The 24,535-nt window shown below is 50.2% G+C and overlaps 1 protein-coding gene across 7 annotated transcripts in view; it reads right to left on the reverse strand.

Moving 5' to 3' along the window:
* ZC3H4 (zinc finger CCCH-type containing 4) overlaps positions 1-19,504 on the reverse strand; it is a 40,624-nt gene extending 21,120 nt beyond the window's left edge. For 2 of the 7 annotated variants that reach the window (XM_045845110.1, XM_045845104.1), the window contains exons 1-4: positions 18,332-18,703; positions 18,052-18,208; positions 2,134-2,353; positions 1,712-1,822 (exon numbers count right to left, since the gene is read on the reverse strand). In XM_045845110.1, the coding sequence (XP_045701066.1) occupies positions 1,712-1,822; positions 2,134-2,353; positions 18,052-18,203 (483 nt within the window). In that variant the 5' untranslated portion in view covers positions 18,204-18,208; positions 18,332-18,703. The other 5 variants (XM_045845105.1, XM_045845107.1, XM_045845108.1 and 2 more) reach the window with 5 other exon arrangements.
* Positions 19,505-24,535: the final 5,031 nt, after the last annotated feature.

Here is a 24,535-nt window from a genome sequence, read left to right on the forward strand (position 1 = left end):
AGGCAAGAAGGATGCTTCTCAGTCACAAAATTTTCTGGGGCCTTGGAATTCAATTAATGACTTGGTTGGCAACCCAACTAGAAAGTCATTTTATTTGATTTATTTACTTTAGTGAGAGGGGACGGGAGGGAGAGAGAGGAGGAGAGAAACATCATTCTGTTGCCTTTCATTAGCACCCCAACCAGGGACCAAACCTGCAATCTAGGCATGTGCCCTGACCAGGAATCGAACCAGTGACCTTTTACTTTGTGGAAGACGCCCAACCAACTGAGCCTCACTGGGCAGGGCTAGAAAGCCATTTTAAATGATGCTTTCCCAACAAAAAGTGCTAGCGCCTAGAGACAATGAAGTTAAATATATGTAAATGAAAGCCACCAAAATGTCCTCGGGCAGCGAATGGATAAACGAACTGCAGCACATCCAGGCAATGGAGTGTTTCTCACTCAGCAGTGAGAAGAAACGTGCTCTGGAGCTATGAAAGGACACAGTGCAACTGTGAACACACGCTGCTCACAGTCCGGAAACCACCAAACTGAGAAGGCGACACACCGTGTGAGCCCAGCCCCATGACATTCTGGAAAAGGCTCGACCACGGTGACAGTACAAACACCCGTGGTTGCTGGAAGCTCAAGGAGGGAGGGAGGGGGTTTTTAGGGAACTGAAAGTAGTTCATATGATAGTGCATGGCAAGTACATAACTTTATGCAGCTGTCAAAAGCCAAGGAACTGTAAAACCCTAATGTAAAGCTGTGGACTCGAATAATCATGCGTCAATATTGGCTCATCAGCTACAACAAATGCGCCACTTCAATGCAAGACATTCGTAATCAGGAGCAAGGGGGTGGCTGGGTGAGGAACCGTACGCTCTGATCAGTTTCCTATAAACCCAAAACTGCTCTAAAAAATAGTCTGTTAATATAAAGTAACCCACACTCATTATAAAAGAGAGAAAATACAAAACATAGGGAGACAGGCACACACACGACTACTTTAGCAGACCTTAAAAGGCCGCAACGCCCAGTTCCCAAGTAAAGGTCACGGCGTTGCCTCCCTTCCCAGCCTCCCTCAGGTTTAAAGTCTGAATCTGCATTAGTAGATCAATGTCAGCTGTATCTTACAATAAAATGTCTGTCATGACAGATGATGCTGAGTCACATGACACCCAGGACACATTTAAGAGCTACTTGCTTTAAAAGCATTTTTTATCAGAAGTTGAAAATCTACATCAGTGTTCTTTCTTACCAGTTTTGCTGGGGGAAATAGTGTGCACACTGAACAAATAATTTAGCTTCATGTTTAAGGTCAGAGCTATAATGTACTCTTGTAACCATTTCATTCTCTTACCAATATCCACAAAAGTCATTTCTGAACAGTGGAAAACAGTCAGCTATGACAGGGACAGACCAGGATCTTTCCTGGCGACAGGAGACACATGCCAAGGCCACGAGGAGGCGGCCTCGAGAAGTGCCGACAGCATGGCTTAGCAGAGGCCAGCCACCGATGGGCCCAAACCCCCATTCTTGCACGCCAGGGCTGCACAACCTGGCTGACACTTTCTGGGTCTGTTTCCTCGCCTGTGGAGTGGGGATAAAAACACTACCTAATCTTGCAGGATTAAAACCCACAAGAGTGCCACACAAGAACGCCCAGAACAGCAAAGTGCTCGGTGAATATGGCAGCTTTCATGGAGCCCCGCCCTGCAGCCACTCACCGGCGCGTACGGGGGGCTGTATTCTCTGTACTTGCGGTGCCCCTTCTCGCTGGGGCTGAAGTCCGAGTCGTCGGAGAAGTCGGAGAAGTCATCGCTGGAAGACGCGTGGCGCTGCAATGACAGGGGGGTGGACTCAGGGATTGCACGACAGGCAGGTCACTCCAGCAGAGCCTGCCAGCGACAAGCACCGCTGGAGTGTGCGGGGGAGGGAGGGGGGGTGTTCTCCAGGAAACATCTCACCTAGGGGCCCTGAGTGCCAATGGGGCAGGAGCTACCAACTCTTTTTAAAAAGGCCTTTGAGCAATGTGGGGAAGGGGAAACACTATTAAGAGTGGTCTTTGACCTGACAAAACAAGCTAGGCCCCTGGGGCTCTCATCCAGGTTCAAGGCCAAGCCCAGGGCCCTGAACCCTGCAGACCTACTTTGTGCTTAGATTTCCTCCTCTTCTTCGATCTCCTCTTCTCTTTCTCCCGCTCTTTCTTCCTCTTCCTCTTCAGTCTCCTGTGAGACTTCTCCTCATCAGAATCACTGTGATGCTTCTCCCCCTTTTCCTTCCGGCCCCTCTCGGGCCCCCCGGTGGTGTCCTGGGTCTCCTCCGCCCCGTCGTCTTCCAGTTCACCTTCTTCCAGCTCACCATCTTCCCTACAAACCAAGCCCAAAGCCAACATGAACACAGGCAGAGAAGAAGCCGCTGAGGGCCATGGGCCGTGGGCTGGCCAAAGCTGATGGGAACTGAGGGCCTGGCTGCTGCAAACCAGACTTGTAACCCCCGCCAGAGGCCTTGGAGGGAAGTAGAGTTCACTGCCTCCCGTCCTACCCTGTTCTCCTCCTGAAGGACTGCACCTGCTCTCAGGGACCCTGCTAGGGGCTGGGGAAGGGGACAGGGCCAACCCTGCTGGAACAGTATTTCCCCTACTGTTCCCGAGGACTAGAACTCTAAGAAGAAAAGTGACGAGGTTCTGTGGTCAAATGAGTTGAGGGAATTCCCCACCTGGGGGAACCACAACACCTAATGCTTCCCCAGGTTCCCAGAAGTCCGACAGTCAAGAAACCCGTACAGCTCAGCCTCGGGGCACTTCTGAAATTCACTTGACCACAGACGCTGAGTCTCTTGGGGAAGACGGACCAGCACCCCTCCCAGTGTGTGTGACCTGGGCTCACCGCTCGGCCCCAGGCCTGTGAGTGTGTCCTGCAAGATGAGGGTGGTAGCCACGCACAGTGGTGAGAAGGCCATGGCTCTGCACCAGGTCCCGGGTCCCACCCACAGGCAGGCCTGAGGACACCAAAGCCCCGCCAGACCTATGGCTCTGCGGTCTGACCCACACCATAAACTCCATGGCTCTGGGCTGGAGGCAGGGGGGACTGCATGGCTAAAGGGGTGAGAAGGGTCTTGGGCTCCAGACCCCTTCTAAGGCCCTCCGTCGAGGGCAGTCAGAGTGCCTGCGGAAGGGCCGGCCCCACCTGCGGCTCAGCCTGGTTTCCAACCCACCCGGCCTCACCTCTGGGCATCCCTCCTGGCTCCTGGGCCTGGGTTTCCTGACTTTGTCAGCTCCCTTAAGTACCCGACCTCCCCCAGTTCCCACCACGGCAGAGCTGCCAATGGAACCCTGAATATCTACATGTCTGTGGGGCGGGGCAGGGTAGGGGGACAAACAGGGTTGAGAAAGGAGCAGCTGGGAAATGAACCTGACTTTTCAGCCAAACCCACAGACACAGTGCTCACAAGTACAAAAGCTGGTTTTAAAAATAAATAAAAATTTAAAAAATGTAAAACATTCCCCAACTTCTTCATCATGACTATGGAGAAGTATGTATGAAGGCTTAAAAAATGCCTTACCGATTGCCGAGGACCCAAACCAAAGATGAGGAAGAGTAACAGGATAAACCCAGGACCCAAAGGCTAACAACAGAGGGAGCGACTCCAGGCAGAGAAGGCCTTGCCCGCTCCCACGGGCCAGCGGCCAGCGTGGGAACAAGCTCTCAGGGCAGCCGGCTTTGTGGGGAAATGACAGACTGACCACTTCTCCGAGGACCCCTCGGGGCCTCACTGCGTCACCTCCCTTGTCTACCTTGGTGCTGTTCCCTGAACTCCAAGACCTTCAAGAGGAGCCGTGTAAACTCATTCACTCGCATTCTCAATTCAAAGGGGTCAGATCAGCCTGAAACCCAGTGGTCCAGCCCCCCAGGCACCCCAGCAGAGGTCAAAGGCAGCTCTCAAACACAGAATGCGGGACACAAACTCTTGATGTTTCAAAGGAAACAATGCAGAGAAGTGACCAGTGAGGGTTTCGCGTTGTTTACTTGTACAGGGCTGGGTCGTCCTGGGCCAACCTCACAGGAAGACGCCCAGCAAACCCCGGAGAAGGCGGCATTCCTGACAAGTGAGGCACCTCCTGGCTAGGGTGCGGCCCGAGGAAAGCGGGGCGGCACCAAGCAGAGCTCTCATGGGACACAGGCAATCCTGCTGGCATGGCCTCACCCACAATGGAAGTGCCACCCGACTGGGAAAACTGGTTTGGGTGGGCTTGCCAATCCAGGGGAGAAGCTGTTATTCTATGGCATGGCAAAGTCCTACCACCTGAAGTTGTGGAAGACACTGGCAGAGTGGCTACTGGAGACAAGATGTGTGCCCGAGGGGGCCACACCTCAGGAGAAAGACCTCGAGAGACAGACACAATGGGGCTGGAGGAGGCCCAGAGACAGATCGGAGAGGCAGAGGCTGGTATCCGTAAAGAAATGCTGTAAAGAGCTTCGCTCCAGACAGTTCAGTCTGGAGAGGAAAAAGCTGAGAGGGACGTCCTCTCAGAATCCTGGGACAGGGGTGCAGGGAATGCATGGGACAGGAATTGCCTGGGCTCCCAGCAGTCTGGATGAAAGACTAAAGCCCAAGGCTGCCCACAGTGAAAGGTCCTCCTGGGATCAGAAGCCGCCAGAGCAGAAGGGACAGTGCCATCCCCCTCTCCTTTCGACATAAGGGAAAGTATGTGAAGGGCCCCAGCAAGGTCAGAGAGCCAGGGATGACATGAAAAAAAAAAAGCCAAGACTGACTTGTCTCCTGGCTCTGAGTCCACTGTCCTTCCTGGTCAGTGAAGGCGTAAAAGGGAAGGGGGGAGACTACGTATTCACCGCCTACTTGAGGCCACAAACATTTCTGAGCATCTTCTCTGTGCCGGGTTCCTGAGCACCTCCTTTTCTGCACCATCCTCATAGGAAAAGGTACGAATGACAGAAACTCCAGTCCCCGGGGCAGCCACTGTGATACAGGACCCAGGCAGCTGAGCCAGCGTGGCCTGTACCCTGAGGCACAGCAGGAGGCAGTCTTGCCCAACATCAGCTGAGGCCTCTGTCCCTGTCCTGCTGCTGCACGCTGGCCTGCACCCAGGCGCTGGCTGCTCTACATCTAACACCGGGAGCAGGGCCGCAGGAGACTGTCTGAGCAACTCCAAAGCCTTCGTCATCACCAAGAATGACTGCAGAAGAAAGTCCTTCATTCCAGAGGACTTAGCAAGGTGGGTCTACCCCACAAAGACTTTCAGCCAAAGAGGAGTTCCCTGCATTATCTGTATTTCAGCCCCCGTCATACCTGGGCTCAGTGATAATCTACCATAGGACTGTTCACACAGCTTTTTACAAAATGGGAGTGAATACCTGAAACTTTGTTTCCTTAGAGTTGGAAGAAACAGAAAAAAAATTAAAGTATTACAAAAAATCTCTGATGATTTATGGGGGGGAACAGGGTCCTGGAGGGGACACTGGGAAGTGATGTCCGATGGACCACTGTGCACTCTCAGCACCTCCCGCCCACACCACCCATCCAACTCCTCAGAGCCCAGAGCCAACCTCTGCTTGCCTAGGGGGTGCCCCCGGCTACCACTGGGGAGCCCCAGCTACATGTCCGGCCCAAGCACAGGGGCTGTTTCCGTCAGACTCTGTCCCACAGAGAGAAAACCCAGGGAACTGAGGCGGAGGGCAGAAGCACAGAGGGCCCCAGACACGACTGCACAAAGGCAGGCCCCACAAAAAGGCAACCAGGTCTCAGCGGTGGCACTTCCCAGGCTGCCGGCAAAGCCCATGTCAGAGCGGGATTAAGTGCTGAGGGAGCACGCTTAATAGACTGTGACATAATCCCCCAAGAAAAGTCGGGGAAGCCCCACCGCGCGAATCGTTTCAATCAAGACCTGCCCAGCCCTCTTGAGACCAGCATGCGGGAGAAACCCTGCAGCATCCGCCTGGGCAGAGACCGCCGTGTTCCCAGAGCAGTGCCCGGGGATGACGGCTGCGCCAGGGCTGGCCTGTCAGGGCCAGTGGGGCAGCGAACCAGCCATGCTGGGCGACCGACTTGGAACTGGCCCTGGGAGGAACTGGGAGGAGGCCAACCTCTTGCCTAGTCAGCTCTGCCTTTCGCCTCCTGAACTAAGCTTCTGGGGCATTTAAGTTTCCATTCACTGAGCTGGTGACAGCCAGCTCCTCCTCTCGGGTCGGGTCAGAGAACAGTCTGGACGCCCATCCTAAGGCATGCCGCCACTCAGCCAACTCCAGAGGACACAGGAGCATGCTGGGCTTATCACAGACCGTGGGCTTGACAGAAACAGCACTTTCACCAAGTTTCAAAGGCGGCTGGTTCCACCCGCCAGCCTACACAGTTGGGCATGGGATTTTCTCTGCTGACCAAGCAACATCACCAGCTCCCCTCTTCCCTAGAGTACGCTCTCAGCACACAGAGCTGCAGCCTTGGCTTTCCCATCTGTAGAATAGGATAACTGTAGCACCCGCCTCAAGGGCTTGTGAGGATTGAAGGAGAAAATATGGATAAAGCCCCTGACAGGGGGGCAGGCATAAAGTGCCAGACAAACAGTAGATATTGGTTCTAAGAACCAGCTAAGCACCCTGCCCAGTGTGGCTCAGTGGATTGAGCACCAGTCTGTGAACCAAAGGGTCACAGGACTGACTCCCAGTCAGGGCACAAGCCTGGGTTGCAGGCCAGGTCCCCAGCAGGGGGCACGTGAGAGGCAACCACACATCTGACGTTTCTCTCTTTCCTCCTCCCTTCCCCTCTCTGAAAATAAATAAATAAGAAAAGAAAGAAAGAAAAGAAAGAAAGAAAGGAAGGAAGAAAGAAAGAACCATGAGTGTACCTCTGCAAAGATAACCCTGAATTTACTGGCTGAATGCTCACTAGGAAGCATTTTCTCAGGCAAACCTACAGCCAACTCCCCTTAGGGACCACTGTCAACGGCTGGCCAGCAAAGTCCCACTTCTCTTGATCCAACTGTGCAGGCACCGACCGCTCCCAGCTCCCGCCGACGAAACTGACAAATGCACATCTCCCCTTCCTCCGCTCTATCTAGGTGGCACCAGAAAGCAACCAGTGGCTGACCACAGGGGGAGCTGAGCCCCAGGCAGGAGGGACAAAGGTGCCTTCGAGAAACAAAGCTTGGCAACATGGAAATCCTCTGGACAAGAGCTGGATGGAAGCTGAAAAGGGCCTGGGTTTTTGGATCCACCTGGTTTACAAAAAAATGAACATAAAAAAGAAAAGAAGGAAAGAAGAAAAAAGAGAGAGAGAAATAACAAAGGAGGAAAGGTGGACACTCGTGGGAGCAGTGACTATTACCTGAAGACCATGAGCGCCCCTGACAAGAGGCGGCTAGGTTAATGTGAAGGTCGGGGTTATGATCGTTAACTGCCCAAACGCTCAACAAATTGCCTGAGTAGGCTCTGAATGATCCATTAACTAGGGACAAAATTACAAATATTACAAGGAAGCTCTGCCTCTTCAAATGTTTGAGGACAGGCCTAGATACAGATGTCCAGGAGCCCCGACTCCAACCAGAGGGGGCAGTTCTTTACTAGGAGCGAAGGCTTTCCTTCAGGAAATCGGCTCAGGGCTCATCCTGCGGAAAGCCCCGGCACCTTCACTCAATTTGGGACGTGAGGCAGCCCCGGGGAAGAGAACCTCACTGAGGGATTTTCAGAGGCAGAAATTCTCAAAATAAACCTCTGGGTCTTGCACGTGTTTTTCAGTGTCCTTACAACCTAGGTTCATCGACCAGAAATCAAGGGCAAAAGGATCCGTGCCTCCCTCTCCCTCAACATTCTCAGCTGTGGTCATAACCGGCTCTGTGACATGGCACCATTCCCATGGTAACGTGCTCACACCACGGACACCCCCTGGGCTGCTGCGAGCACAGGCCCACGACAGGAGAAGAGAAGCCCAACACCAGCACCCCGATTGCCTCGATTCAACACAAGCAGGCTCGGAGCCTGCCGGGGCCAGGACCCGGATGTGGGCAAGCCTACTGCCAGAAGTCAGTGCGGGGAAAATCAGAGAGATCTGAACCTGGACTGGGTATTTGAGATACTCAGTAATTACTGTTCATTTTGTTAGGTATGATTATGGTTTTGTGGTTATGTTAAAAAAAATCTTTAAGTTAAAGAGGCATACTAAAGAATTTACAGGTGAAATGAGGCAAGATCTGGGATCTGCTTTAAAATATGCAAGGGAGGTGGAGGTGAGTAAGAAGAGCCTAAACTGGCCGGGTATTTGTGTGTGTTGAAACTGGGCGACGGGCACCTGGTAATCTACGACACCTTTTCTCTTGGCTATGTTAGAAAATTCCCCTAATAAGAAGTAAAAAAACTAAAGATAGTCCCTAAGTCCCCTAAAGATTGTCCCTAAGTAGAGACAATCTCAGCAAGGTGAAGAGAGAGTGTGAAGTTCCTAAAAGGGTCACTTCCCAGCCCTGAGCTGGAGCCCAGGGTGGGGGGCCCCCAGCCCTCCTCACCTCTCTGCCCTGGTTTTCTCAACTATGACACCTGGCTAGATACCTCAGGGTCTTATCAAGTCCAAGTGCAGTCGTTAGGTATTCATTCCGAACATTCTGTAGCAGCAACTCCCATGCGGGCACCAGGCTGCGGAGCTCTCTCCACTTCCACTCAACTCTCACTGAAACCCACTCACACACCTATTCAGTGGGGATTCACTAGTTGTCCATTTTACAGAAAAGGCTCAGAGATGGAATGAAATTTTGCCTGTAGGATCAAAGCAGGAAGAAGCAGAACTGAAACCCAAGTCTAGGACTTTCTAACCCCAGGCCCAGTTCTTAAGTGTGCCATTAAATGGAATTTACCGGAAGGAGAGTCATTTACCCATCCAGCCAACGGACAGAACAGCTCCTCTCCTAAAATTTGTGAGTGAGTTGGAAAAAATAAGACATACATACGGAAAACAGTATCCCAAGAACTGCTGAAGTGAGGCACCAAGACACTGGCCAAGGTCCTTGAACGCTCTGTGCCCCCCCCCCGCCTTTTCTACTGTGAAGGGAGGGCGGAAGTGGGACCTCCAACCTCCCGGATGGTGAAGCACTTGTGGGAAGGGTTCCCCCAGACTACGTGTGGCCAGGGCGTAGCACCAACCTGGCCCGGGATAAATGCTTCAGAGTAAAAACTACCCCTTTGCAAAGACACGAGGCCAAGAGGGCCCTTCCAATGATGAGTGAGTGAGAGGAACTGGGGAGTTAAAAACATCTGACCAAAGACACTCAGAGAGTTCAGAGAGTAAGTGGGGCATGGAAAGGCCCATGGAGCCCTAGCAAAAAGCCAACTGGGACTTATCCCAAATGGACAGGAAACCGTGAGAATCCAAGAGAGAGAAATCCAAAGTCCCCTGAACACTGGGAGGAATGCTTCTCTCCCCAGGGTGCGCCCACACTGGGGTCCATCCAAGCACCCAAACCACTTTAACAGAAAATCTCTGCAGGGCCGCACACAAGCTGACTGAGGAAAAACCCAGCCTGGTCCAAGAATTTCCCAGAGTCAGAGTGTCACAGTCTTTGCCCGAGTAGCTTTTCTTCCACTCTCACTCCTGCAAGCGGCTCCTGTGCTCGACAGTTCTCTCTTCGGTCCAAGTTTCTCCTGTCAATCAACCTCTGAAATCTGCTTCTCAGCAACAAAGAGCTTCTCAGCCTTCTCACACCAACCACGCCAGAAACTGCTTACAGCTGGGAAGATGCTGGTTCCCAACCAAGAACAAACTATGTCTAATATTCCAGAGGAAAATCTAATGGGTTAACATGTGCTCCAACCAAGACCTCTCCTTTTTCATAACTTTTTCAGAGGAATCAATTTGGCTCCATTCAGCCAAGACGAAGTATTAATACTTTCCTCTTAAAAGACACCTGGCCTGGGACTCCATACACCACTGAAGAGTTTCTCATGAAAACTGCGGCTGGTTCTCTGCAAGGGTCCTTGACACGAAGTCCCCACACACTGGCAGCTGCGGCTGCTGCGGGCCTGTCTCACCCTCACACTCTTTCTACCAGCCAAACGCACAGAGCATTCAGCAAATAACGACGAGACCAGCCCAGCAGATGCGAACACCCAATTCCCATGGCGAATATGGTGACATTGTGTTAGCTGGTGGGGCCGCTCCCTCTGTCCCTGCACGGACATTCACAGCAATACAGACCAGAAGGGAACAGAACCTGCCCACTGTTGGCAGAATCACCCCGAATGCACAGAGAGATCCATAATCATCCCAGCTGGTATAATGAATTGTCTCAAAACAAGCTCACAACTGATGCCAAGAGAAAGCACTGTATACCTATTAAAATATGGCACGACTGAAAAACTAAAGTACATTTTAAATCTTAAAAAAAAAAAAGCCCCGCAATTATCTGTATACAACTCTTTGTTAATTTCTGGTCACCTGTGGCCTCTTGGCAGTCACCCCCAAGTTTCCCAGGGCACAGCACAGGGCCAGGTACAGACTGGGGGGTGCTCAGGACACGGTATATTCTACACACACACAGCATCAACCTCAGCACCCCACGCCTTCTTGGTAAATTTCACCAACAGAGACGTGGGACCATTTCCCTAGCAGCAGCCTGGATCACTTAAAACTGTTTCCTGGGGCTTCCTGGTAGGCCAGAGGGTGGCTGACGAGAAACCATCTATGGTCAGTGTAGCAACCAAACAGGTGAGCATGACTGCCAGCCGCCCCCCCCTCCCACCCCAGGATGCCGAGAACGTGGCTCCCGGGACTGTTCTGGTGCCCTGAGCAATGGCAGGGCCTGGAATCCCAAGGAAACCTAAGCCCCGGTGCCCGTTAGGAAAATGAGGAGGGCACTGTTCCAAGCCACCTGCAACAGACATGTAGCCAAGTGACACTCGCCTCCCAGCCCAGCTCCCTTGAGTCAGGCCATGCAGGGATGTCAGCTGAGATCCACTTCTACACTGGGTTTCAAGCATCTCCAGTTACTTCTAATGAATGGAAATCCCTTCAATTTAAAGGCTCGAAAGCCCAGGCTTGGGCATCTACATCCAATGGAAGGAGTGGAGCTCAGGGTGACAGAGCTGCAGCCGGTCCCAGAGGGGTGGTAGCACACCCTACTGTCTTGGGGGCCAACTTTGAAGGGAATTCTTTCCTGCCACCTCCAGCACCACAACAAAAGTGATGACCACAGCTGCCAGCAGGCACACTGGGCACTCAGCACATCACACCAGTACAGGGGCCAGCAAACTTTCTCTCAAGGGCCAGAGAGCAAATAAACACTTTAGGTTCAGCAGTTTCTGTCCCAACTACTCAACTCCGCTGTTTAGCACAAAAACAACCACAGCAGACAGGCACGAGGAAGTGTGGCTGTGTTCCAATAAAACTTTACTCACAAGGACAGGGTGGGCGGGCTCGCTTTGGCCAGACAGCCAGGTTGCCCAACCCTGTCCTTCATGCATTGTTTCTCAAACTCTGACCTTGACTCACAACTCCTCCTTTACATTTCTCTCAGAGGTTTCACGTAACCTCCGCTACCCTGAATTTTCTAACCCCTTCCATTTCTTTTCAAACGCAGGAAACTCGTCAATAAATGGACTTCACATCTTCCTAACGGCTGCATGCTGCAAGCTGCAAAAACACTCTACCAGATCCCGGACAGCATATGGGTTTAGAGCTCAGTTCTGGGTACAGGCGGCCAGGGTGCTAACTCTGCCTCTGCCCCAACTACTAGCTCTGTGACCTTCGACAAGTGACTTCAGCTGTTTCAGTTTCTCAGCACAGAGCTGACGTGCACAAATACAGAAGCACTGAGAAGGCTCCTGGCAGGTAATCTTTGATCTTCACATGACAGTTGGGCACTGTCAAACCTTTGGGAAGGCCAGGAAACTGACTTAGTAAGTGAACAACTCCGGTTTGCCCGATTGCCACGTCCATGGCCGTCCACCACTCCCCACCGTCTGTCTATCAGAAGAGGGCCGACCCTGATGTGGCGGGAACAGGCAGCATCCGTACTGTGTTAAGCTTTATGTCCCTGGGGTTTCTGCAACCCCCCACCCCCTACTCCCCCAAGAGGGACAACAGGGACAAGGAAACCAGGCGCTGCGCCTGCTGCTGAGCCAAGATTTTCTGACAAATCTGTCTGTGTGACCTAGACACTGAGTCTCACCTTACAGCTCATTCTTAAGGCCTCTACCTTGCAGCTGGGTACTGGGAGCTGCAGAGGTCACAGCAACTCCCTACCAGGGCCAGAAGCTGCAGAAGGCAGGTCAGATGTGGGAAGGAAATACGAGGCCCAATAAAGGCCGCACCACCCTCTGCCCGACTCTAAATAAGGTCCTCAGGAGAGAAGGGTTGCTTGCGCACGCCAAAAACTTCTCTGCTCCAGGAAAATCACGGGACAAGTCTGGCTGCTGAATGAACGAACAAAACCTTCACTGACTCAGCCAAATTCCCAGGTCTGGAGTTGGGACAGACCGCGCTCGTTTCTCTGAGAGGCTCTGGAGAGGGTGAAGGACTGGCTTCAGGTGATGTGACTAGTTAGCTGTGGGGGAGGGGGGAGGGCCCTTGCCTCCCCAGTTCTCAGCAGGCCTACCAGGCCCGCAGCACTGACTCAGATCCCAAGTGCGAAAGACGAACACAGGAAGGTAGTCAGCGTCAGCTCGAGACAGCATGGCTGTTCTGGCATCTATAATGAGGACATTATGCAATCAAGAAATGCCTTAAGATGGCTTCCGCTTGGTTTCAACCCCAACAGACTCCTTGCAACCAAATAAGCCGACCAGAAACGACTAAGTGAGAGATAAATGGACTTCCTTCAAAAATACAGATGCTGTTGTGACTTCTGTTTACAGGCCAGACTGTAAATGCTACTTAGAACTTTTCTCTAGTAAGGACAGCAGGGAGAGAAAAAAACCAAGACCCACTGAGTGCCAGGCATCATGTGGGTGTCCCAAACATGCCCACTCAACCACTGTGACCCTGCGCGGTGGGCATTGCCATCAGTGCCCACCGCATGCTGCAGGCAGGGCCCAGCCTCAGCTCGAGCTCATCTGCTTCCTAAGCCCACACTGTTCCTTCACGTCCTGTCGCCCCCGCAGTGTTCGGAAGATGTCACCACTTGCCTTACAAATAGTGAGCTGAATCACCAATTTACACGCATATGAAATGACAAAAAAAAATAATAATACCAGATCCTCCATCCAGAGCAATTTGACCAGAAGGAAACTATGCTGAGCAAATAACCTGTGTTCTGCTAAGAAATTATTCCAGTGGCAGGATGTGATGACGCTCATTTAGCCATCAACTGACCGAGTCGGGAATTTATTTAAAAACTGCCCATGGAACCCCCTTATCATTGCTAAGTGAATGAAAAACCCACACGCCATCCCCAAGACTGCCCTTGGTGAACCACCACCAGCAAAAGAGGTCTGCTGTGAAGACGAGGCTGCGGTTCAGAAGGCTGACTCCATGCAACCCAGCTCCCCAAACAATGTCCCACCTTCATTTACCCAAGTGAACTTCCTACGCTGCCCCGACCCTGAGGCAGCCTTTCCGCTCTTCCCCTCGGGCCTTAATTACGAAACCAGCCTCTAACCATCTACTCTGACGGAACCCTGCCACCTATGAGCAAACTGCTGCCGAGGGCCCTCAGATCAGCTTCCTAAACACCAAGTGCTAGAAATCTCAGAAACCATCCTCTTCTCTCCTTATTGCATCAGCAACATTGCCATGGCACAGGCAAGCGCCTTGCTCGGGTACAAACTCTGCCACTTCACTCTTAGCGCTAAATTAGTTTCTGTCACTCCACCTCCTTCCCTGGGTCAGAACTGGTCACTCCACCTCCTTCCCTGGGTCAGAACCGGTCACTCTACCTCCTTCCCTGGGTCAGAACCTGTCACTCTGGCACACAGATATCATCCACAGGAACCAAAATTAGCTTGTCTGGAACACAAGACATCCATGGAAGCCTGGAAATACTTCCAGTAGCAATTTGCACCACAGAGGTATTCACTGCAACTGGATCTGGCCTGTAGCAGATGGTTCTGGGACTTGATATCCGCAAAAATGTTAACAGAATAAGGCAACCCTAAGACATCCATTTTTCTCCTTATCAGCGAAGGGAAAAGATCTAAGAGAAAGGAGCAGAGATCGAGGCATTATTAAATACACACTACCGAACCAGCCTAAGATGACATGGTCTATATATCCAACTGGACAGAAAGAGACAAACTCAAAGGCAACCACTCCTCTCTAACAACCGGGAAACCCTTCATTTCCACAGGTGCAAAACAATTTTCCCTTGGGATCAGCCTTCCTGGCGAATGAAAAGCCACCTTTGAGGCTTTCAAAAATAGCTCTAAATTAAAAAAAAAATCCAGCTTTTCAAGAATTAAAAATGTAAACCTTTAGAGCAAATCGAAACCTCATCTGGGAGACAGGAGAGACTGTGAATTAGAAAGCCCTTTTTAGGGAATCCTATTTTTTCTTTTGAAGAGTAAATCTGAAGGGATTAAGAAAAAAATAGGGACTTTAGGAACCAGAATATCCATGTTTTCCTGGTCACAATTGATTTTGTTTCCACTAGATTTCTACTTGCTTTTCAAACTCTCCCCAGAGAATATGAAAACTTAAAGATTACAAGTGTATGAGAGTTGCTGTTAAATCAGGGATTCTGAGTGACACCCTTTTTTTTTGTTTTGTTTTTTGCAACATCCATTAATTTGAATTTTAACTAATACTGGTACATCAGTTTTGGGGAGAAAAAAGGCAGTACTGTGACATTTCAAAAACAAAGGCTACCAAAATACAGTCTGACACAATTACTAGGGTTTCTTGGATTTGATACATGAGATTCCTTTGAGGAAAAAAAAAAAAAAAACACACAGTAAACCCTTGTGTTGATATGCCTGAGCACTTTTTAAATGTTTCGGGAAATATTTTTAAATTCAATGACTGCTCAAATTTTCACTGACCAAAGACATCCCGTTTCATTAACATTTCAAAGCAGTTATTAAATTAGCGCCCCTTGACGACTTGGTAGCTCCTGCAACTTGGAAGGTCCATGTTAGCAGTCAGTCTCTGCACTTGGCCCCCGGAGGAGGAATTTTGTAGAGGGGAAACTTTAAATGCAATTCCTTTCCGGCTGACCCTGCACGCTGGAGAGTGTGTTCAGTTTGTGCTTCAGACACTTTTTTTTTTTTGCGGGATACTGTACTGTGCGGACACTTCCTCCCGTAACTGACTTTACGCAGTAAGACCACCGCTTCCCAGCGGTGGAGAACACATGGAGAGGAAGAGCAAGTGGCCCACTGAATTGTAATTCAAAGGCAATTTCCACGTTTCCTCATCTGAATGTGAGTGAACTTTTTCTTTTCAGAAGGGGAAAAAAAAAAAGGAAACAGGGTCTTTCGGAAGTGGAAGAGGGCTGTGTGTTAAAAAGCTTTCTCTAACAAAGTATGTCAGGGACCAAAAGTGGACAAGAGGGAAAACGGAAGTTCAACGTGTGTTTGTCTTTTAACAGGAGAACTTATGCTTGTAAAACACATCAGAAGTACAGTGTTTGGTTCTGCAAGTCATTTCTGTTGGCTGTTTTTTTTCCTTGTACTCGAGGGGTACTGAGAGCCGAAGGCGGTGTTCTCTCCACCATGACTGGGCATGTAACGCGTTTGTATCAACTTTTCACCGGCAGGCATGTGCTTTCCAACAAAGGAGAGTGGAGACAAGGAGAGGAGAGTGGGTATTGACACACTTTACGGACTTGGTGCTTCAACGGTACTTTACAAATGACTTGCTTAATTTAAACGTCCATCACCGTAAGAGACATTGGAGTAAAAGAAAATGGGAACTACTTGAACCACAATCTTTTGGGGGGAGTGGGGCAGAGGGCAGGGAGAGCCTGAACTTGAATGTAGGTATCATAAACCAAATTCAGTAACCTTGTCTCCTACCCATGGACTTGAAGTATCCACTTTCTTCAAAGACCAAGGCGGGAGACAAAGCAGTGAATTGAAATGACAAGAGGGACACCAAGGGCTGGGAAACGTGAGCCTTTTACATAGGTTTTTGTCACGTTACAGTAACACGCTTTTTTTTCCTTGGAGCAAACTGTGTACGTCAAATTTTAAACATTAAACATTGAAAGGATGTGCAAGTCGAAAAGGGCTCAACAGGGTTAGAATCCTGATTTGAACATCAAAAGTCACTCTCTCAAGCATCACTTTGATCTATAGGCGAGGAGGAAGGCAGGCAGGAAAGGGACAAAAAGAGGGAGATAATTGAATTACTCAATAAAAGAGGCTACTTACCATCCCAACCCATTGTAAGACATACACTTCTGATATAAGAGAACTCCTTAGAGGTCGAATAAAGCCTGTAAGCACCTTTGAGTAATGTACCTGCCCCCAAGAGGGGGCCCGGAAGCCCAACGTGGGCTTAGCGGAACAGACCTTTGCTAATCTGTTTATTTCCTGGAACTGGAGTCAGGCTGCGATGGGCTGCGATTCCCAGGACGATACATTTAATTAGAACGAAACAGAACAAAACAAAAAAAAAATTGTTGTAAAAGCTCACCAAACTGCTGCACTTGTGTCTCTGAATGTGGGTGGCATTTCTTTTAAAAGGCAAAGTATGGTCTGTGAAGGAGAAAGGGAAAAGGGGAGGTGGGAGTGGGGAGAAGGGGCTATGGTGCCTGGCAGGGAAGCCCTATCTAAGAGCCCTGCCTGGGGGCGGGGAGGGGGTCCTCAGCGACTTCCCAGCCAGGACAGCGACGGGGCAGCCATCTGTCCAGCGCGTTCTCTTCCCCTCCCCACCCCGGGCTCCCTCCAAGACTCGCTTTCCTACCAGCTGAAATCCTCCTTCCACTTCCAAATCTACTCTCTAGCTACCGCTTCCCCTGCCCCACCAGGAAAGGGTGGGCGAACCCTGCACCCCAACCTTGTGCTGGAGTAGGGGAAACGGGGCCCCAACCTCGCCCTGAAACGCGCTGGGCTGGCCCCTTTATCACCCTCCAGAGAAGGGTGTGGGGCGAGCCCATTTCGCAATTAATAAACGCGAGGGGGGGGGGCGCTCCCTTTCAACCCCTGCCAAAGCACAAGAAAGCCTCGTTTTCTCTTCCGGAAGGGATGGCGCCGTATTTTAGCCCGAAAGAAGAGGAAACCCCAGAAGAAGGGACCAACTTGCTCTCCCCTCTATGGCAGGGAAACCAAACCTCTCCCGCTCCCCTCCCCCTCGAAACCGCATCACCTACCTAAAAAAAAAAAAGGAAGAGGACCCCTCCTCTTAAAGAAAAACAAGGGAAGGGTCTTCTCCAAAAGAGGCAGGGGCTTCCATCAAAGGGGCTAGAGATCCCCCACCTTTTTTGTCCTCTAGGGAGTAGCTAGGAAACACCTCCCTCCAAAAAAATACTGCGAGAGCCCCCACCCAAGGACTCCCCCCCAATAGGAGGATGGAGAAAGGCTTGAACGAACCCCCACTTCCTGCCTCCTAAGAAAGCTAAGACACCTTTCCAAGTAGAGCAGGGCACACCTCCCCCAGGAGAAAGGATACTGCCGGGGACTGGGAGACCCCCAACTCCAAACCCCAAGAGGGGGGCTGTTGTTCGAGATCTCCCGCGAAAAAGGGTCCGGGGGGCCCCTCCCCCCTCCCCCTCCCTTTCCCTGAAGCCGGGCGACCGGCAGGCGGGTCCGTGGCTGCCAGGTCCGGGCGCAGGGGCAGCATGGACCCCCCGTGGGCCTCCGCAGCGCCCCCCGGCGCCCCCTCCCCAGGGCGGGCAGGCGGGCGCGGGGGGTCCGGGGGGCGCCTCCTCACCTTCCCCTCAGCATGGCGCCCAAAAAAGACAGAGCGAGTGCGAGGGAGAGCGGGCGAACGCCGCGAGGGGGGGGAAACGCATGAGGCCAGGAGAGAAAGCAAGCGAGAAAGAGCGAGCGAGCGAGAGACACCCACCGACCCCGCCCTTCCTCCTCCTCCTCCTCCTCCTCTGCGGCCCGGCCCAACATGGCGGCTGCCCCCCTTCCTCCTCCTCCTCTTCCTCCCCCCGGGGACGCTGCCCCGGCCGGGCCGGGGGCCTGACCTGTCGTCAGGGAGCGGGAGGCGGTGGAGGAGGTGCGGGGTGGCCGGGCAGGCGTCGGGGGAACACGGAGGAGGCGAAGGCGTTGATGGCGGCGATGGCGGCGGCGGCGATTCTGATGGCGGCGGCGGGGGGGTCCCGGGCGCGGCCTCCATAGTTCCTTTAGGGGGGAGGGGATGTTAATGCACGAAAAAGGACTGCTTGGGCGTGGCGGGAGGGGCACACTTCAGCTCTGAGGGCTCCTGATAGGAATAGGTATATATTTTTTCGGTTTCGGAATCACCTCTGCGCCGACCTCCACGTAAGCCGCGCGGCCTAGGCCTCGGCGGGCCGCTTGCCGCCTGCTTTCTTCGCAGCCCGCTCCTGGGGTCAATCGCTCACGGGCAAGGGGCCCTCATTGGGGCGAGAGCCCCCCCACACACTCACACACCCGCGGGCCCGGGAGTGGGACACCCGGGGTACACGGACACTGGTGGGTGGTTGGGTGTAATTAGCGCTGGCCGCGCGCGATGGAGCAAGCGATGGGGAAAGGAGGAAGAGGAGAGCGAGCGAGGGGAGTTAAGAAAAAAGGATTTTAGGGAGAGAAACGGGCCGACTGTCTTGTCTGTCTGCCCGCCCTCGGTGCCCTGGCTGTCCGGCCCGCGCCGCAGTCAGAAATTCACACAAAATGGCGGCGTGGCCTGGACAGGCTGGGAGGCTAAGGCGGGAGGAAGGGTGAGGTGGGAGGGGGAACTGGGAGGCGGAGGCGGCGTCACGTGAAGGAGAGGGGGTACGGGCCACTCTCCCGAAGGGCGGCGAAAAGAGTCGAAGGGAGAGAGTGAAGCCGAGGGGAGTCGGAAAAAGCCGAAAAAGAGCTGAGCGGGAGACAGGGATAAGCGGAAAGAGCCGAAGGTGGTGATGAGGACATAGCTAGGGAGGAAAAGTGGGCGGTCCCAAGGGGCCGGAAATAGCCGAAGTGGGTCGGGCCTGGGAAACAAGGAATTAAGGTGATCCGTAAAGAGCCGAAGTCGGCGTCGGGGTGGGTGGCAGAAGGCGGAAACAGCCGAAAGAGGTCGCGCGCGGATAATGAGATTTAGAAGGAAGGAGCTGAAGGGCGGCCTGGGGAGGCGATTAAATAAGAGAGTAAACGATTTTGAGTAATTCACTCGAGAGGATGCGGAAAGAACCGAAAATTGCTAGCTCGAGGGTAGGCGGGAAGAGTAGAAAGTTTTAGATGGAAGGATGGGAGGGAAGGATTTCGGGCTACGGAGAGAAAAAAATAACCTAAAGTCGGAGGCCGGGTGCTGGAGTTGTAGGTTTCCGGAGAATGGGAGGATGGAGCCAGGCAGGCGGGCAGATGATGTCATTAGGGACCTCGGTCAGTGACTTCATCCCTGGGCGGTGCAAAAGGGGCGGGCTTTGGTGGAGTTTAAGAACCTGATGCCTGGTAGGTGGAAGTCTCTCAAATGCTATACTTGGAAGCCTTAGCCAGGTTCGTACAGTATAAGCGTAAAATCCTCTGACCCTCACAACTAAACTCAGGAGCGCTAGTATTATTCCCATTTAATGGGTGCGGACGGAACCTGGTATTTAATTATTTGGCTCAAGGTAATAGGATTTGCCATGAGCATCACAGGTTTGTTTTTTTTTTTAATCATAGCTAGCATTCCATTGCCTTCTAGGAGTAATCTGTGGACCTCTGGTAAGGCATTCACCCTAGGGTTTTATAAAAAGGCATGACCTGGCCCTAAACCGCGTGGCTCAGTTGATTGAGTGTCATCACACAAAGCAAAGGATTACCAGTTGGATTCCTGGTCGTGGCTCATGCCTGGGTTGCGGGCTGGTCCTGATTGGGGCACGTGGGAGAGGCAACAGATGAATGTTTCTCTCCCTCTTTCTTCCTCCCTTCTCCTCTCTCTATAAATAAATAAATAAAATGTTCTTTTAAAAAGTCATGACCTCTTGTTCTGAGAATTAGCTGTTGGATTATTCGTGGATTCTATGAAGACCAAATGACTGGCCACATTCCCAGATGATGATGTATTATGGGACACACCAAGTGATGAAGAGAACAGGCCCAGCGTTACTTCATCATCACCCTGAAATGGTCTTGTGGGACTGAACTCTGTAAATGGGGTCTCACACCTCCAGTGTCCCACTTCCCAGCCACTGGTGGCAGATTGATTACAATGGATCCTTTCCGATGGGAAAGGCCGCCAATCCATCCTCATTGGAATAAACATTTTTTTGGAAATTGGAGTTATTTTTTTCCCACTGGCTGCCCTATATCTGCCAGCATTACCATCCCCAGACTTTATTATTTTCACAGTAAGTTTTTAAACATTAAAAACGCACCCCTCACACAAAAGCATTGTGAACATGTATCAGTGATGTTCTTTTCATTCATGAGAGCCAGCAAAACAACAGAGCTGGTTCAAGGCAGGACTGTGAAGAATGGGTGTGTATAGACAGTGGAGCAAAGAATGCTAGAATAAGGTTGGAGGCTTTGGTGCAAAACCGGTTGATGTCTTTCAAGGTTGTGTTTTCTATCAGACACATATCATTTGAGATTTGAGAAGCAACCATAACTTTACCACATCTACACCCTAATCAACAATTACGTAGTAAATCCAAGTAATATGTAGGATGTCAGAAGGGCTCGGCATTGTCAACAGAGGAAGAAAACTTGCCTGGTGACATTTGCTGGTGCTTTTGTTTTCCTCGTTACCTACAAGCCGGTGGCCGTGCAGAATTGTGGGATGGCCTGATGAAGCTTCAGAGATGGCACCTGCCAGAGACCACACTGTGAAGGGAAAGGGTGCTGTCCTCCTAGGTGTGGTCTATGATCTCACCCCGTGTTGTCTCATCCATAACTAGAATACATGGAATTCCAAAATCAAGGCATAAAACGACACCTTTTACAATTACCCATCTTGACACATTTACAGTATTTTTCCTTTCTATTCCCGTAACCCTGCTCTTCCAGCTCTTGATGCGTTAAAAACAAAAACAAAAACAAAAACCTTTTTCAGGCAATTGAGTTATGAACATGTGCCAATATTTTATTACAATCCCGAATGCAAAGAAAGAAAGGTCTCTCTCTTATAAGCCAATTAAAAGGTTTGCTCGTGGTAGGGATGTTTTGTAAGAAAACATTTCTGAGATGTCCTAATGAAGCAGGTCAGCGGAGGGTGAAAGGAAGAGATAAGAGGTGTTCGTCTGTTCACAACTGCAGAGCAAAACCAACACAAGCTTACGTTCCTGAATGTACATTGAAATTTTGTATTAACTTCTAGATGGCTATTTCCTAGATTACCTAGAAAGAACAGCCAAGGCTGGCAGCGCCTGCCAGTTGCAGAATTGTTTGGTGTGGAAGTAGAGTGACCAGAGCAGGGAAGACAGATGGGAATTCCCTTAAAACCGCTTTGGAAAACAGCCTGGCCAAATTAACTACAGCTGAACAGATACCAGCACTATGATTCAGCAGTTCCACCCAGGAGTGCACATATCTAACGGAAATGCAAAGGACATAAATAAGAACGTGCATAGCAACACCATTTGAAATAGCCCCTGACACCCTGGGGCTTTCAGAGCAGCCATGGCAGTCGGCAAGAACAAGCACCTTACAGGCAAGGGAGGTAGAAAGGGAGCCAAGAAGAAAGTGGTTGATCCATTTTCTGAGAAAGATTGAAATGAAAGAACCAGCTATGGTCAATATAAGAAATGTTGGCCCTGGCCTGGCTGGTGTGGTTCAGTGGATTGAGCAAAGGCCCACAAACCAAAGGGTCTCTGGTTCAATTCCCAGTCAGGGCACCTACCTGGGTTGCAGGCCAGGTCCCCAGTAGAGGCACACAAGCGGCAATCACACATTGATGTTTCCCTCCCTCTCTTTCTCCTTCCCTTCCTGTCTCCCTAAAAATAAATAAAACCTTTCAAAAAACAAAACTAAATAAACTCATGTTGATGTCAAGACTACTGGTGATTATTTATTTCATCTATTCTTTGTCAGTTTTACTAAAACAAAAAACCTCCCACAGATTCGGAAGACCTCTTTCCCTCAACATCAACAGGTCTGCCAAAGCCTGAAGAAGATGATGGAAATCATGACCCAAGAAGTGCAGACCAATGACTGGAAAGAAGTGGTCAATAAATTGGTTCCAGATAACATTGGAACCAAAATGATGATGAAAAAATGATGAACTTTTCCAGGTCCTTTGGAGTTTTGTGCCTAGTGAAGTCAGGGTAAAGACATGCAAAAGGCTTGCCAATCTATTTATCCACTCTATGATGTCTTTGTTTGAAAGGTCAAAATGCTGATGAAGCCCAGGTTTGAACTGGGAATATTCACGCAGCTTCACAGGGAAGGGAGAAGCTCTGGAAAAGCTACAGGGGATGAGACCAATGCTCGAGTTGAATGAGCTGATGGAAATGAGCTGCCAATCCAAGAATCTGTTTAAAATTCAGACTTTCAGCCCTGGGTTGGTGTGGCTCAGTGGATTGAGTGCCAGCCTGAGAAGCAAAGGGTTGCTGGTTCGATTCCCAGTCAGGGCACATGCCTGGGTTGCAGACCAGGTCCCTGATGGGGGGCGTGTGAGAGGCAACCACACATTAATGTTTCTTTCCTTTTCTACCTTCCTTCCTCTCTGTCTAGAAATAAATAAATAAAATCCTAAAAAAAAAATTTCTTGTGGCACGTTGGTTGAAAAATCACTGGTCTACCTTGTTCTTAAGGAGATGATGTTGCCCCCTAGAGGACATTCTAGAAATTATTGAGGGAAATTAATTTTGGTTGTGAACTGGTTCTCAAAGGAACAGCTTTGCTCCCTAGGGGATGTCTTGGAAATTTGAGGGAAGTTTTCTGGGCATGACAATAATGAACGGGTTGTTACTTGCACTAGAGGACAGGGACCTGGGGTAATATAATGTCCTGCAACATGACAATGGTATTGAATGATCACCTAATGAATGAAGTTAATGATAGTTCTTTTTAAAAAATTTTTATTTATTTATTTTTGGAGAGAGGGGAAGGGAGAGAGAAAGAGACAGAGAAAAACATCAGTGTGTGGTTGCCACTTACGCACTCCCTGCTGGGGACCTGGCCCAAAACCCAAGTATGTGCCCTGACTGGGAATTGAACTGGCGACCTTTTGCTTCACAGTTTGGTGCTCAGTCCACTAAGCCACACCAGCCAGGGCATAATGGTAGTTCTTCAATAACGGAAATAACTACTTATACTAAGGTAGATTAAGCTATAATGATGAACTTTTTTCCAGGTCCTTTGGAGTTGTGTGCCTAGTGAAGTCAAGGTAAGACTTTTGGAAATTTACAAGTTTACAAAATGGTGTATATTTCATTACACCATTTTTGGGGTAATGAAAATATTCTGGAATTAGATAGAGGTGGTGGTTGCACATGGTGAGTGTACTAAATGCCAGTGAATTGTTCACTTTAAAATGGTTAATATTAGCCCTGACCAGTGTCGCTCAGTTTGTCAGGCATTGTCCCACAAAGCCAAAGGTTGCCGGTTCAATTCCTGGTCAGGGCACATGCAGGTTCAGTCTCCATTTAGGGGGTGATCAATGTTTCTCCCCCTTTCTTTCTCCCTCCTTTCCCCTCTCTCTAAAAATAAATGAATAAAATCTTCAGAAAACATGAAATTAAATTGTTAATTTTATGTTACATGAATTTCAACTCAATTTCAAAGGTTTAAAAACATATACACCCCCAAACTTGACAATATACCATTACATTAAATTTTCCCTGCTTTCCAAGCTTTTCAAAATATATGGGGGAAGCCCTGGCTGGTGTAGCTTGGTGGATTGAGCGTCACCTTATGAACCCAAATGTTGTCAGTTCCATTCTGAGCACATACCTGGGTTGCAGGCCAGGTCTCCAGTTGGGGGTGCGTGAGAGGTAACCACACATTGATGTTTCTCTCCCTCTCTTTCTTCCTTCCTTCTCCTCTCTCTAAAAATAAAGATAAAATCTTTTTTTTAAAGAAAATATATGGAGGAAGAGATAAAAGACACTTTAAAATATTTTCTATTTACTGATTTTTTTTTTAGAGGGAGAGGAAGGAAGAAAGAGAGAGGAGAACAATGATTTGTTTCACTTATCCATGCATTTATTGGTTGCTTCTTGAATGTGCCCTAACCAGGGATCGAACCCATGACTTTGGTGTATCAGGATGATGCTCTAACCAACTGAGCTACCCTGCCAAAGTTGGGACAGAAAGGACACTTTTAGATGTTGAATGAGTCTAGAAGTGCAAGAGAAAATGGTTCATGGAGCAGTCCACTGTATTTTCAGGTCATACAGGGATCACGTTACGAAAGTTGCTTGACACTCACAGATAACGGCTCCGGTCGCTCCCCAGCCAATTACAAATGCCTGCACGCCGTGGATCTGCAGGGTCACGTTCCCAATCAATCTATTAACTAATAAATCATTTAGTACTCCACATTTCTTCTAGTGACTCAAAATAGTTTGACTCCCTTCCTTTTTCTTT

Source organism: Phyllostomus hastatus, unplaced genomic scaffold (genome assembly GCF_019186645.2).
Source record: "Phyllostomus hastatus isolate PE091 unplaced genomic scaffold, TTU_PhHast_1.1 phas_contig_468, whole genome shotgun sequence".
NCBI classification, from domain to species: domain Eukaryota; kingdom Metazoa; phylum Chordata; class Mammalia; order Chiroptera; family Phyllostomidae; genus Phyllostomus; species Phyllostomus hastatus.